This window comes from Nicotiana tabacum, chromosome 6 (genome assembly GCF_000715075.1).
Source record: "Nicotiana tabacum cultivar K326 chromosome 6, ASM71507v2, whole genome shotgun sequence".
NCBI lineage: Eukaryota > Viridiplantae > Streptophyta > Magnoliopsida > Solanales > Solanaceae > Nicotiana > Nicotiana tabacum.
This window is the reverse complement of record NC_134085.1, coordinates 207,535,695-207,552,001: the sequence shown is the minus strand read 5'-3', so window position 1 is coordinate 207,552,001 and position 16,307 is coordinate 207,535,695. Positions and strand designations below refer to the sequence as shown.

The following is a 16,307-nucleotide window of genomic DNA, read 5'->3' as shown; positions in this document are numbered from 1 at the left end:
GTGAAATCTCAAATACCATTGCCTTGAAGATTGCTTCAGACCATAAATAAATCTTTTCTTTTACAGACCTTCTTTTCTTGGCCTTTAACGATGAAGCCTACAGGTTGTTCCATGTAGATTTCTTTGTTCAGTTCACCATTAAGAAAAGTTGTCTTCACGTCCATTTGATGCAATTCCAAATCCAAACGTGCAACAATAGCCAAAAGTAAGTGTATTAAGGTAAACTAAACAACTGGTGAACATATTTCCTCATAATCTATTCTAGCTTCTTGAGTAAAGCCTTTTGCCACCAATCATGCCTTGTATCTTTCTATTGACCCATCCGCTTTGCATTTAACTTTGAGAACCCATTTGTTCCCAATGGCTCTATGCCCAGGCAGAAGGTCAACTAGATCCCAGACTTTGTTGGTTTTCATGGACTTTAATTCTTCTTTCGTTTCTTTCATCCACTCATCTTTTCCAGGGCTCGATAAGGCCTCAGTCACAGACTTTGGCTCATCCATTTCTATGGGAGATACCAAGAAAATATAATCTTCAATTTCATAAGTACATTTGGGTATATTTTTACTGGCACTCTTTTGTAGTTGAAATTTAGGTTCGTTAGAAGGATTTTGGGATTGAGAGTTCCCACTCCCACTAGGATCAAGAATAAGATCTTGATCAATTTGATTATCAACTGTGTCAAAAGACACTTGCTGACTATATGAGTTCAACATTTCATAAAGAGGCTCTCTATTCTTTACCTCGCCCTTCTTTGGAAAATTATTTTCCAGAAATGTGACATCTCGTGATTCAATCTCACTAACACTTCCATTCTCTAATTCACCAATGAACACATACCCTTTGGAGTGTTCTAAATATCTTATGAAGATACATTTCTTGCCTTTGGACCTAATTTACCAAACTTGCTAAAAGATTCTTTTACATATGCAGCACAACCCCAAGGTCATAAATCCTTTAAGTTTGGTTTATGACCAATCAATAGCTCATAAGGAGTGGAAGAAACTGATTTAGAAGGCACTTTGTTCAATATGTAAGTTGCAGTCAATAACGCATCTCCCCAAAAGGAGATAGGTAAATTTGCCTGCGCCATTATGGACCGTATCATGTCCAGTAGTGTTTTATTCCTCCTTTCCGCTACACCATTTTATTGAGGTATGTACGGAATACTTAATTGTCTGGTGATTCCCTTTTCATTGCACAATTCTTCAAATTCTTTTGAAAGATATTCACTCCCTCTATCGGTTCTTAGAGTCTTAATACTTTTGTCTAATTGATTCTTAACTTCATTCAAATATTTCTTAAAGCATTCAAGTGCTTCAGTTTTATGAGAAATCAAATATACATAACCAAAGCGTGTGAAATCATCAATGAACATAATGAAATATAAAGCACCAGACCTAGCCCTCACATTCATTAGACCACAGATAGCAGAATGAATTAATTGCAATGGAAAATCATCACTCTTAGCCTTTCTAAATGGTTTACGTGTAATCTTTCCGGCAAGACAATTTTCACAAGTTAGCATTTCAATTTTAGAAAAAGAACCTAGATGTCCTTCTTTAGCCAATCTATTCATTCAATCCTGCTATATGTGACCTAATCTTGCATCCCATGTAATAACATCTATCATTGCTACTAGAATAACATGCCATAACACAACGGTCAACATAATAGTTATACATAGAAGGATTACAATCTAACACAATAATCATCATAACGATGTCCAAAACATTAAAAACAATGTCTTGAGTAATTCTAAGACCACTACGACTAAAGTTCAAATTGAAATCTAAATCTAGAAGAACAAACACAGAGACTAAGTTTCGTCGAATCTCTAGAACATACAGGACGTCATGCAACATCAAAGATCAGGCACCACGCATGTCCATTCTGCAAGTGCCTATCCTTTTGACTTCAAGCTTTGCATTATTTCCCACATATACATGCTTTGATCCAGGTGAAACTCAACGAAACTCTATGAACTCTTCTTTATCACAACTCACATGGTCGGTGGTCGTTGAGTCTGCAATCCACACAGGATAAGATTCAGTTAGTAAACAGTGCTAGAAACGTATATAGCACTAAGAGATGCATTTTGAAATGCTACCTTTTTCGGCTCAGTGCACTCACGAGCAAAATACCCTGGGACTTGGCAATTGTAGCACTTCATCTTGCTCTTGTCTTTCTTCTTCTTATAGAACTGTTTTCCTTTATTTGAATTAGGCTTGTTTCTTTTCTTGGAGGATCCTTCTCCGGTCTCCTTACCCTTTTCGTCGTTTTTCCAGTTTCTATTGCGCTTGAAGCTTGATCTCTTTGTACCACTTGATTCTGCTACAAAGTCATTAGGTACAGCTTTAGCAGCACCAAGCCGCTTGTCTTCAAGCTCTACATGACGGGCAACATCAGAAAAAGTTTTGATGCTGTCATTATGGGTCAAGTTAACCTTCAGATGTTCCCAATTATTCGGAAGAGATAGAATCGCTGCCTGAACCTGCTGCTCATCAGAGAGAACATGGCCAGCATTTTTGAGTTGAGCATTCATATTTGACATTACCCTTAGATGTTGTTTGACAGTGTGATCATGACGTTTTTTGTACGTGTCAAACTTGATTGTTAGTTGTCGAAGGCGAGTCACAGTCGTAACCCTATATGCCTCTCTTAAATGTGACCACATGGCTTGAGCAGTAGGATATTGCTCACATTCGTGGATGAGATCATCAACAACTGAACTTACAATAATTCCACGTGCAGTGGAATCTTTCTTCTTCCAAATATTGTAAGTTTCCAGATCCCTCCTGTGTTGGGCACTGTTACCCTCCTCTGGGTGATAGAATGGTTAATGCTTTCAAGAGCATCTTGCACTTCGAGTACATACCATATCTTACAACTCCATATATCGTAATTTTTACCATTTAGTTTGTCACCTTTTTTCAAGTCAGTAATGATACTTTTTGATGTCATGTCTGTTTTTAGAGATAATATTACAAGTTTAACTCATCAATATATACTTCAGTCAATTTATGCATGTGATTACACACTCAAGTAAATTAATTATAATATTAACTCTACATTTAGTATAAAATCGAACGGACACTACGTTTTTATTCATCATCTATATCTAAAATTTTTAAGTAATATTAAAATCAATTCTTAGTGTGTACATTATATCAAGTCTCGATCCATTACAAAAAATAAAACAAACAATGTATGTAACTGGTGAGACAAATAATATAATTTAAATTTCATTAAGATAAAACACATAATAACAATGTACATGTTTGCTAGGACATACATGTACCAATCAAACATTAACTCTTGCTCATATACGCTAAAAGGTGCACTAGGCCAAATATCATGATAAATCTCAGTTAAAATTTCACCCCAAGGCTCTCGAAGAGAGTCTGCTAAAATAGATTATGCTTCCCAATCAGTAATTTCTATGTAATTAGCCAATTCAACTCTTTTTAACCTAAAAAGGTGTACATGTTCAGGAATGGAAGTATCAGGACCCATTTTAAATTCCTTAAACTCCCTAAATTTCTTTTCCCCTTCCCTTCGTTCAGCCCTTCGATCCCTTAACTCATTTTGCCTCGCTCTTGGGACATTCCTGATGACTTCAGGCTCCGAGTCTAAATCATTATAGAAATAAGTCCTGCGACGGCGTATTCTTCTACGTTGTCCCCTTCCTTGATTTTAAGGACTCCCACTTGGAGTAATTCAAACTTGTCCCTATTCAGCCATATCTAAACTAGTACCAAGGAAACACTTAGAACGGCTATAACCATTCAATGTGACAACATATGTCACTATTACTTGTAGAAGAGAAATTTAATTTAGAGAAATTTTCATAAAGCACTATCTTTTAGTGGTAATTAGCTATCTATAGATACCTTTTTGCTATATTATGGATTGTAGATACGTTTTCTATTGTTATAAGATGTATTAGATGTATTTAAGCTACTGTATTCATGAATACAGTAGCAAAAATAGGCGTGAATCAAGGAAGTCCAGCAAATCAGTTGTTGTATTCGAGTGTATTCGACTGTATTCATGGCATGAAACATGGGATTATAGCTGGACAGATTATTGTATTCGACTGTATTAACGGCATGAAATAGGGGATTACACTGCTTTTAAACGGAAAGTGAATCAATTAACATAATAGAGTCCTAATATAACTCAACAAACTCAATTATAACACACAAATTTTGTATTTCCTTGTATAAAAAAAATTCTCAACCGAAAAATACCCCAAAAATATAGCAATCTTCAGAGAAATTATATAATACATCTGAATACATAAATTATATTATTAAAAAAAATATATGAATACCTTCATGGCATATAGTGAGACAGTGAATACAATAAAATACATAGAATACATCGGGATACATTGAAATATAATGAAAAAAAGACAGTGAATACAATGAAATACATGGAATACATTGAGATACATTGAATTACAATGAAAAAAAGACAATGAATACAATGAAATACATGAAAATACATCGTAATACGTTAAAAATACATTGAAATATATTAACAGAAAATCAAGTTGCTCAGCCCCAAACTCCGTCGTCTTTGTTCAAGAACAAACCTAATTTCCGACGAATCCGCCTTCGAGCAAAAACCCTGAATCTCACCAAAAAGACCCTTTGTATTCAATCAAGTGCCCTTCGTATTTGATCAAATCATAAGGGCTGGGTTTCAGTCTCATGGAAAGTTGCTTGTTTCTTCCCCGGAATTGCTTTCTTCAAAGGGCCCTTCCTTACAGAAAATCAAGTTATTTTTGTCCCTTTGTATTCAATCAAGTGCCTTTGTTCTTTTGTGAGCACGTGATTTTCGCCCTATATGAGAATCACTCCCAAAAATTCAAAATAAAATAATTTTCCTTTGTGTGTAATGTTTGTATTTTTGTGGTATTTTTGTATAATTATTTGTATTTTTGTCTGTGCATGCTTATTTGTTTAAATTAATAAAAATATAAAATATGTTGCATTTTCATTTAGTATTTATTTAAGTTTGTTTTACAAAAATGAGAAAATCATAAAAAATAATGTACGTTGCATTTTTAGCATTTAACGTCTAAATTGTGCGATTTTATCGTTAATTGCTATTTAAATGTGCGATAATAGTTATTTGGAATTAATTAGTATTTTTGATAAGATAATTTAGTTTATAATTTAATTTAGAATTTTAGTTTTATTAACTAGGAAGTAAAAGAAAAAAACAACAAAGAAAATCGAAATTAGGCTTCTTCTTCAATTTTGAACCACAGGCCCAAATATACCCAACCTTTCCCTACGACCAGGTCCATTTCAAACCGGGTCGACCCAGTCCATAACCCCAAAGACCCAACACCCCTATTTCCCTATCTTTCATTTCAAAAACAAAACCCTAAAAAATTTCACTGTTGAAAAATCCCATCTGCCCCCTCTCTTACCTTCTTCTTCTTCAAACCTCCAAGTCCTCTCCCATGGCTGCCTTTCCCCTCGCGCAATGACCACCCCCTCCAGCCCTTCCCCTCACCCCGTCACACTCACACACACACGTCCACATACACACACATACACAGCACACACACATCAAACATACGAAGCAAACGACCACCCTCGAAGCTCGGCCATGGACGATGCAAAGCAGCTCCCATGGCTGCCCCATCTTCATCTTCTTTGTCTTCACCTTCTTTGTCGTCGTCACGTCGCCGGAAAGCCTTCGTCGAAACCCATCTCCATCCCGTCGCCCGCTGCTGCTTCTCCTCCTTCACTGCTGCGTTGCGTCTTCTTCTTCGTCGCTACTGCTGCTCCATCGTGCTGCTGCTGCGTCTTCTTCTCCAGCTTCGCACGGTCATGGCTGCTTTGTTGCTGCTGCTCGATGCTTCTTCTTCTCCAGCTTCGCGCGGCCATGGCTGCTTTGTTGCTGCTACTTCAGTTCTCGTCGTTGCCAAACACCCCTCCATCGAGCTTCATCTATTGTTTAAGTTTTCGGGCGGATTCGAGTGATTTTGGTGCAATAATTGTCTCCGGACAGATTTGCTTTCATTCAAGTTCTTCGTCATTTCGATCCAGTTAGTGGGTTTGAGTTTCATTTTGTCCGTATTTTTTTTATATTCTCGGATCTAAAATCGGTGAATGTTTGATTCTTGTTTTGTTCGTGTTCATCGTTTAATTAATTAGTTTTTCAGTTTGTTCATGTGTTTTATTTATTAAAAGAAATTGTCAGTTTAATTTTGATGTTATTAGATTCAAATTGAAATTTAATTAATTAGTTTTTCAGTTTGTTCATGTGTTTTATTTATTAAAAGAAATTGATATTTTAATTTTAATGTTATTAGATTCAAATTGAAATTTAATTAATTATTTCTTCAGTTTGTTTCATGTATTTTTATGTATTTTTTTAGAAATTTTTAATGTTGTTAGATTCAAGTTGAAATTCAATTAATTATTTCTTCTTCGGTTGTTTTTATTCGTTTAAAAGAATTTAGTTGTAATATAGAAATATGTCAGTTTAATCGCTTGAATCATCCATGTTTGTTGTTTAATATAGATTTAATTCATGTTCATTTTTTGTTTGAAGTTCGTTTTTAATCTAGTGATTTAATGTGAGTTTATGTTTTGGTTTTTTAATTTTTTGGTTTAGTTTGAATCATGTATCTTTGTTATAATTTTGTTGGATTTAATTTGAAGATCAATTGATTATTTGAGTTTAGTGATTTGAATCTGTTTATTTATTTTGTTTAAGTTTAATTTGATTTTGAGTTCATGCTTTAATATATTTGTTTGTTATTGTTGATGAATCTGAAAATAGGTTTGTTGTTTAAAAAAAATTGTTCAGTCAAAATAATTCAAGTTGTTTCTTTGTTGTTCATCATTTAGTTTGAATTTGTTCATAAAATTTGATTAGGAATTGGTTATAGCTACTATATTTTGGTTAGAATTGATTAGCTGAATTGGTTATAGCTGACGGATTAGATTGGTAAAATGCAGTATTTTCAGGGGTAAAATGGTAATTTCAGTAAGGGCGGAGGGGTATTTTTGGAATTAAAAATCTGAACAATTTTATTTTGAGTGCTTTGTCCATTAAGATTAAATAATTTTTTTTAGTAATATTAAAATAGTACATGGTGGGGGACAAGACATAATGGTGGAGAATAATGCATTTGTTTAATATAAGCATGGGGAACAAGATATAATGGTGGGGAATAATGCAATTGTTTAATATAAGCATGGGGAACAAGATATAATGGGGGGAGGATAATGTATTTGTTTAATATAATGGGGGACAAAACATTAGGTAGTGGGATTAAAAGGGGGATAAGTGGAAGATAGTGGTTTTTTTTAATTTTTAAAAAATTGCTGAAAGATGGTAATAAATAGGGGGACTTGGACAGATTTGAAGAGAAAAAAAGATAGAGGAAAAAAGGAGAGAGCTGAATATTGAAGAGAGAGAAAAATTCCGAAAATATTAAAACTTCCAAAAATACAAATAAAAACATTCTGGAAATTAAAAGAGAGAGTAGTATACACCTGATATACAATCTAAATATTCTGATATATAGATTCAGAAATTAAGGGTTAAACATTAATTAGTCTTTCAAATCTAAAAAGATTCCCTTGGCTTCTGTCCGTTGATTGTTGTCGGTGTTTCTGGATTTTTTATCTTGGTTTTCAAATCTGTCACTGGGTGTTCCGTTGACTGGTTATTGCTGGTTATTGTTGTTGTTGTTGTGTTACATACTACGTTGCTGACTTTCTTCTTCTTATATTGCCAGTACCAGGTACATAACTGTAATTTTGGCATTTTGTAAGCTGAAATGTGAAAGTACGAATACATATGAATGAAATTTTAAAATTCTAATTTAGCTTTTTCTTTGTTTTTTTTATTAATTGTATTTAGGCTATTTCATGCATTATTATTCTGTAAATTGCTGTCGTTTTGCATAACTAGACCTATTGTAGTGATGTATTAAATAACGCTTCGCTCTAACTTGTGACGACCCAAAGAGTCATCACCGTAGTTCTTCCTTGTTCCGCGCTTTCGAGGCCTTGAAAACCTCGCTTTTAGTTGCCTCGATTGGCGTGCGCAGTTCACGTAGCCGGAAAGATTTTATGTTAGAATATGTGAATTATGTGAAACATTTGATGAATTTTGGTATTAATATGCATAATGTTGACTTCGGGCAACATTTTGGGTAAACGGACCCGGACCTGTGATTCGACTGTCCCGGAGGATCCGTAGAAAAATATGGGACTTGGGCGTGTGCCCGGAATTAAATTCCGAGGTCCCAAGCCCGAGAAATGAATTTTTGTGTGAAATTGTTTTCTGAAATTAACTAAGGAAAATGAAGAAGAAAATTGATCAGAAAACTGTGGTATCGGGCTCGTATTTTGGCTCCGACGCCTAGTACGAGTCTTAAATATGTTTTAAGCACTATCTGTAAAGTTTGGCTAAAAATGGACGTCATATGACGTGTTTCGGACTTAAAATGGGGAATATGAGTTTTTATGAAAGTTGAAAGAAAATCATGTGTTTGAGGCTTGATCCTATGTATATGATGTTATTTTGGCGATTTGATCGCACGAGTAAGTCCGTAAGATGTTTTAAGGTTGTGTGCATGTTTGGTTTGGAGCCCCGAGGGCTCGGGTGAGTTTTGAATGGGGCCCGGGAGGTCTTGCACTTAGAAAAAATATACAAGTTCAGATGTTGCAGGCCCAGCGCGGCCGCGGCCGTTTCCGCGCGGTCCGCGCTGGCAGCCACGCGGTCACGGTGCTTTTCTGTGCGGTCCGCGTGGTGGGGTTTAGAGGGTCGACCAGCACGGCCGCGCACCAAATCAGTGCGGTCCGCGCTGGGTAGGTTGATAGAGAGCCCACTTTTCCCCTCCCTCGGCGCGGCCGCGGTGCATTTCTGTGCGGTCCGCGCCAGCCCCCAGAAAAATGTATAAATTTGGGATTTTTAGTCATTTTTCCACTTTTCAAAAACCCAAAACCTAAGAGGCGATTTTCCAAACAACTTTTCTTCTTCAAAACGATTGGTAAGTGATTTCTAACTTAATTTCTTTATTCCTTAATATCTTTTAACATAATTTCAACTTCAAATCAAAGATTTTCATGGGGAAAATTGGGTGTTTTGGGTAGAACCTAGGTTTTCTACAAATTGAGAAGTTGGACCTCAATTTGGGGTCCGATTTAAAAACAAATCATATATTTGGATTCATGGGGGAATGGGTAACCGGTTTTTGGTCCGAACCTCGAGTTTCGACCACGTGGGTCCAGGGGTATTTTTGACATTTTTGGGAAAAACCTTGAAAAATCTATTTTCATGCATTGGGGATGATTTATTTAGTAATTATTAATGTGATTAAGTAACTTATGACTAGATTCGAGCGGATTGGTGGTGGAATCAAGAGGTAAAGCTGTACTAGAAGCGTGAGTTGAGTTTGGAGCATTCGAGGTAAGTGTTTGTTCTAACTTTGGCGTGAGGGAATATGATTAGGATGATATTTGCTACTTGCTAATGTGGAGTACGGTGTATAGGCATGGTGACGGTTATCTATGCACCGGAGTCTAGCATGACTGTGAGTCTTGATTGCTTTTAATTCGAATAATGTAACACAAGCTCCTTGTTTATTTGATAAGTTTCATATAATGTGAATGGTTGAGGAAGAATGATTTAAAAAGGAGAATGTGTTGTGAATATTCCCTTGCCGGGATGTGTAGACTGATATATATATATATTCTCCCTTGTCGGGATATTTTGGGCTGTTAGTTGTACCCTTGCCGGGTTAAAGGTATTGAGTTGTTATTCTCCCCTGAAGGGGTCTACTATATGAAGTCAGATATTATGAACTATATTATGGGATCGTGTGGCACGCCGTCCACTTATATATGATATTATGGGATCGTGTGGCACGCCGTCCACTTATATATGATATTATGGGATCGTGTGGCACGCCGTCCACTTATATATGATATTATGGGATCGTGTGGCACGCCGTCCACTTATATATGATATTATGGGATCGTGTGGCACGCCGTCCACTTATATATGATATTATGGGATCGTGTGGCACGCCGTCCACTTATATATGATATTATGGGATCGTGTGGCACGCCGTCCACTTATATATATGATATTATGGGATCGTGTGGCACGCCGTCCACTTGGTTATTGGCCTCTGTTGCCGGTGACATATTGTGCACTGTGATAAAGATGAATTGGGATCGTGTGGCACGCCGTCCACTTATATATGATATTATGGGATCGTGTGGCACGCCGTCCACGTATATATGATATTATGGGATCGTGTGGCACGCCGTCCACTTATATATGATATTATGGGATCGTGTGGCACGCCGTCCACTTATATATATATATATATATATATATATATATATATATATATATATATATATATATATCATGGGAACCAGAGTCTCTTCTGCTTATTTCCGATATTTCATTTTTATCTGTTACTCCCCGCTAGCATGTCCCCTCCCAGTTTTACTTTGTATTATCTTGTTATTGTTTTCTTGCACGTGTTGTATATATATATATATATCTGTATAGGTTAATTGTGGTAGGTACTGTCTAGCCTCGTCACTACTTCGCCGGGGTTAGACCAGGCACTTACCAGCACATGGGGTCGATTGTGCTGATGCTACACTCTGTGCATTTTTGGTGCACATATCAGGGAGCAGCTTACGGACCGCAGCAGTAGGACTTCCGGGAGCTATCTTCAGTCCAGGGACTCTCGAGGTAGCCTAGCTGGCGTTCGCAGGCCGAAGTCCCTTTCCATGTTTTTCTTTGTTTGTTTATCTCGCATCAGACAAACATAATGTATTTTCCTTTCAGACATTGGTTGTAGTATTCTGTAGTAGTCCGCGAGTTAGTGACACCAGACCTTGGGTAGTGATGTGTATTAAACTTCCGCACTTTTGGTTTTCAGTTGCTTTAGATTTAAAGTCTTCCGCTTAGATTTTGTCTCGTTTATTATATTGTTTGAAAGAAAGCAGGAAAGGTGTTTTAAATATTTGGCTTGCCTAGCTCCGATAGTAGGCGCCATCATGACACCCGATGGTGGGAAATCCGGGTCGTGACATAACTTGATTATTAGGTAGTATATATTTAAGCATGATCATTACTGTCAAACTGTCTAATAATTAGAATAAGAGGAAAATAACGTAAATAGGACTTTATTAAACCAGCTTGGGAAAATTGATTAGGTTCACTATTTATGAAGGTTTTAATATTGTCAACATTAAGTTAATCGAAAACACGTAACTAAATTTAGTTAAAGCATGAATTTAATTTAATTTTGCGAATTAGGCATTATGGTGATTTGAGTTAAAACAAGGCGAGTTAAGGTTAAATTAAATAAATTCTAGAAATATGTATTAGTAATTAAGATTGTTTCTAATTTTCAGTAGTTGAAAATAATTAATTTCAATAGCTCAAGTCACCTAACAATGTAAGTTTAATCCAGTTAGGGGATAATTAGTTTTTTTAAATATTATTTGACAATTCCATATTGTATTTATAATTACAATTTTAGTAATATTTCTTTCCGTTAATATTTGTCTTAAACTAGTATTTAATATGTTATTTTTAAGTATGTAAAAAATTGATTTTTGTATTTATAGACAAATTTAATAAAAAATGTAGTCATTTTAGGATACTCATAAAAATAAAAGAGGCTTTTCGCAAAATAAAATATAAAAAAAACAATACAAAAATTGCAGTGCCCTCAAGTATTATTTATTTTTCTTTAAAAAAAATACTTAGATTCTGGGATGGGCCGTTTAGTAAATTTCACGGTCCTACCTAAAAGTATAATAACGCGTAGTCTTTTGGTGCATATTTAATAAGGTTATTTTCTTAAATATGGGTGTGCATTTATGTAACCCAAATCCCGATCTTGACGGAGTCAAAATGCGTCAACAAATCACGTGTACATTGGTTGTGACGTGGTTCGAGATGAGTTTTCACGACGTTGCAATTCTTGTATAAAATAATAATAAGAATATTGATAAAAGCGATTTAAAGCTAAATTTGCATATAAGTTCTTATTTGTTTAAAAAATCAGATAAATAAGCCAAATATAACAGTTGAGTGACGGTGCTAGAACCACGGAATTTGGGAATGCCTAACACCTTCTCCCGGGTTAACAGAATTCCTTATCCGGATTTCTGATTCGCGGACTGTTAAACAGAGTCATTCTTTCCTCGATTCGGGATTCAACCGGTGACTTGGGACACCATAAATCTCCCAAGTGGCGACTCTGAAATAAATAAATAAATTCCATTTCGATTGTCCTTTAATTGGAAAAAACTCCTTTCTTGTATCCTCGCGGGGCAGAAAAAAGAGGTGTGACAACTCTGGCGACTCTGCTAGGGAATTATTTACTTACCCAGAATCTCTGGTTCAGGGTTCAAGAATTCGAGCTTAGAATAATTGTTATTATTTGGCTTTAATTATTATTTGATTTTATTACATGTTTTGGCTTAAATGCGCAAAATGTTGCTTTTATCGCTTTGATATTATCTGAACTGTATATAAACTGTGCTGAAACTCTTCTCTTCTCATCTTCGGGGATGTGCTCGCTAGCCGAGACTCTCTATTCTGTTAGTGTCATACCCTAAACTAAGAAAGAGGCCGGACAAGTTATAAAGCCGGACGATCTCGCGGGTCCCCGGTACGTAGCCCCTCCTCGACTCGAGTTGTCCACTCGGGTACACAGTCTAGAACAAATACCTAGGTTATGAACCTAGAATAACTCAGCTTCATGTCGGATCCCTAGTAGGAACACTTATCTGCATCATGTAGCATTTGACTTAAGGGACTCAACACAGGGGTTGGGTCCGTCTAGGACTAGCAACCTGAAATGAAAAGACCATCCTGCTACATCCTGTTTGCTTTATGCATTTATTTGCTTTAGACTTGCATGCTGACCAGCTTTGGAAAATCAGCAATATTGAAAAATTGTGAAAAAAAACGATGTAACAGTGTAGAGAATTAATTGCCTATTTTAGAAAGAGAAAAAAAATAGTTTGTATTGCCATGAAAAAAAAAGTCTTGTTTTTAAAATAGTTTTTTTTTATTTATTTGTCTACGAAAATGCCAAAAATAAAAATAAAAAGAGTCGTGCGGTGAACGTGGTTTTATTATTTGTTGCAAATATATATATAAATCCAAAAAGTATTTTTCTTTATTTCCTTTCTAGAAAAGTTTTTTTTAAGCCCCCAATTTTCAAAAAAAAATCCAAAAATATTTTCCACTATTGATTTCTTTAGAAAGTCTTTTTAATTGTTTTTTTTAAAATATAAAAATAAAATAAAAATATTTTCTTTAAATTTCTTCCAAAAAATCCAAAAAAAAAATATTTTCATTCTTCTTTCAAAAAAATTGAAAAGAAAATTCAAAATTCAAAAATATTTTTTGGAAGCATTTCTTTCATAAATTGAAAGTAAAATTCCAAAAAATATTTTCTTTCTTCTTTAGAAGTTTTTCTTTCAAAATTCAAAAAAAAAAAAAATTCTTTAGAAATCCTTCTTTGCAAAAATGCTCTTTTTCTTCTTTATAAGTTTTTCCTTCAACCCGAACTACGCCGGTTTGATTCTCACAGGGTGTGAGATACGTATGCAACCCTCATCGGGTCCAACTTCCCATTTTGCAAAAACGACCAGAAAAGAAAAAATGACAAAATGTTGCCACTTTTATAAAAGAGTCAGGCGATGCCATGTTGCAAAAATAGCCGAACATTCCCTAAAGGGGCGCTGGAAGGCTGACTTTGCATAAGCATCCACCTTTGGTCATTCTTTTACCTTTCGGCTGGTTAAATCCCTACAGCCTTAAAATCTTCATCCCTGAAGAGTCAAAAGGCCGTATTTGGAGAATCAGTCTTTCTTTTCCTCAAAAATTAGGGAAAAATAGGAAAATTAGTTTATGAGTCAAATAAAGATTTTGCTTTTTGTCTAAATCACCTTAATAAATGTGCAGAATGAGCACGAGTAGGAATTCATCTAAGGCCATTATAAATGGGATCCCCTTGGGCTTACGCATGTGGTGGAACGACTTAGAAGAATCAGGGCGAGATACAGTCAAAATGTACTTAGGAAACTTAGTTGGGTTACTGGACATTGTTCCGAGAGGGGACATTATAAGGGCGCTAATTTCATTCTGGGACCCAACACACAATGTATTTCATTTCTCAGACTTTGAGCTCACACCAACACTGGAAGAACTGGCAGGGTACATCGGGAGTCCCAAAGTCCCTATGAGAGAGCAGTATCTTATTGCACCAAGGACCGTGACCATACACAGATTTTTAGACACCGTGAAGATCCGCAGAGTTATACACAACCCAGAATTATCTGAAGGTTTTTGTAGTTTGGCATTCCTGTACGACAGATACGGTCATTTTGGAGGGTTCAACAATCCCGAGGGAAAGATCTGCAGCGGGGAAAACCAGCTGAAATGGGAAAGACATAGGTGCATTGCTTTCATGGTAGCCTTTCTGGGCCTTCTGGTATTCCCGAGAAAAGACGCGAATATTAACATACAAGTCGCTGGGGTCGTCAGCACTTTGCTCAAGCAAAACAACAGCACTCTGGCACCAATGATAATAGCAGACATCTTCCGCGCTCTCACTGTTTGCAAAACCGGAGGAGGTTTCTTTGAGGGTTGCAATGTACTACTGCAAATGTGGATGATAGAACACCTATGTCATCGCCCTCAGTTTCTGAAATATGAGTCGTCACAAAAGACTTGTATAGAAGAGTTTTCCACAAGGGTCAACGGGTTTAGCCTGCCAGAAGGGGTCGCTGAATGGGTCGCTCTGTTGCGTTCCGTCTCAGCAAACTAGATAGAATGGGAATTTGGGTGGCTACCCATAGATGAAATCATACACATGTCAGCCACCGAATCTCATTTGTTGTTGATGGGTCTCCAAAGTATCCAGCCCTACGCGCCATACAGAGTGTTGAGACAGTTGGGGCGATACCAAATAGTCCCAAAGGAAGAGGATCTCAATGGCCAGGTGGTCGAAATTGGGCCTGGTGGGCAGTTCCCTGAAGCAGTCGTTCGGAGAATCTGGAATGAATGTCAAACCCTGAAAGTAGATACTCGTGTACAAGACCGGGCCAAAGGCGAAGTGTCGCCAAAATACCTCACATGGTACAGAAGAGAGCTTGAGCACCAGAGACCAACTAAGAGAGCTCACGTCCAAGACTTTGTAGAATCATCGCAAGCACAATGGGGTTGGCTAGCAAAAGAGATTGGCAAGTTAAAACAGCAAATTGAGGGGCTAAAATACCAAAGCAGCTTGCAAATTGATGCTGATACAGGAGAGAAAAGCAAGTTGATTCAAGAGAACAAGGCCCTGAGAGCCCGAATCTGCCAAGATAGAAAGAATGCCGGTGACCAACAGAAAAGTCGGTCCAATGAGAGGTTGATAGCAAAGTTGAGGAGTCAGGTCAGCAAAAGCCAAGAGGATTTGGAGAGATCCGAGGTTTGCATAGCGAGAATGCGGTTCAGATGGGCAAAAGGTACAATGACACGGAGAAAACATCTACAACAAGTCATAAGGGATTCTGAAATAAGCATTGGACTATTAAGAGAAACAAACTCCACTCTTCAGGAGTGGATCTTTAAACAAATCTGAGATGCCCAAGCAGACAGAAGGCGTTGTTATGATGTGATGGCCAGAATGGAAGAACAAATGGAGAGGTTTCAGGATCAACTCGCCGACAATGCTCAAGTACTGGGACTAAAGAACCGGCGAATAGAGCAACTGCTAGGGGAAAGGGATAACATCTGGGGTAGGATTGATGAGATTGGGCACTACATCTACATGAGATGCCTAGCATGTGAGCAAATACCTCGTGATACCCTTCTTGCCTCCATCATGGGCTACGTCCACCGGATCATGAATGAGTTGAAAAGCTTACAAAGGGATCTTACACCAAAGCCCGCGGAAAGGCCGAACAATGCCTCGCGGGCACCAAAATTCAAGGCTTTAATGTATCCCTAGTTCAAGTCTGCACTTGTTTGTTTTTCAGAGTCTGTTGTCTACCCCTATGTTCTCTTCAAGAATTGTTAATAGTATGGAGTCTGTATTTTGTTTGTTTTCGTTCAAATAACAGTTTGTAATAGCATATTTGGGTAATAAAATGTAAAATTGGGTCTTTATTTTACGGATGCATGAACTACGCCTGGTCTGATTCGTGCGGGGTCACGATACGTAGGCAATCTCTATAGGATTCGACCTTAATTAAAAAAAAGGAAAAAGAGAGAGAGAAGAAGAAGAA

At 36.8% G+C, this 16,307-nt stretch overlaps 1 protein-coding gene across 1 annotated transcript; it reads right to left on the bottom strand.

Annotated features, from left to right (window-relative positions):
• Positions 1 to 293: 293 nt before the first annotated feature.
• Positions 294 to 1,093, bottom strand: LOC142182297 (uncharacterized). The gene is made up of 2 exons (XM_075256515.1): positions 976 to 1,093; positions 294 to 841 (listed from the first exon to the last, which is right to left on the bottom strand). The coding sequence occupies exons 1-2, from the start codon at positions 1,091 to 1,093 to the stop codon at positions 294 to 296; spliced, it is 666 nt and encodes a 221-aa protein (XP_075112616.1).
• Between the last annotated feature and the right edge of the window lie 15,214 nt (positions 1,094 to 16,307).

Coding starts and splice junctions, on each gene's coding strand:
- LOC142182297 (XM_075256515.1), bottom strand. CDS start 1,093: ATGGCGCAGGCAAATTTACCTATCTCCTTTTGGGGAGATGCGTTATTG. Junction 842..975: donor TCCTTATGAGCTATTGATTG/GTCATAAACCAA, acceptor AACACTCCAAAG/GGTATGTGTTCATTGGTGAA.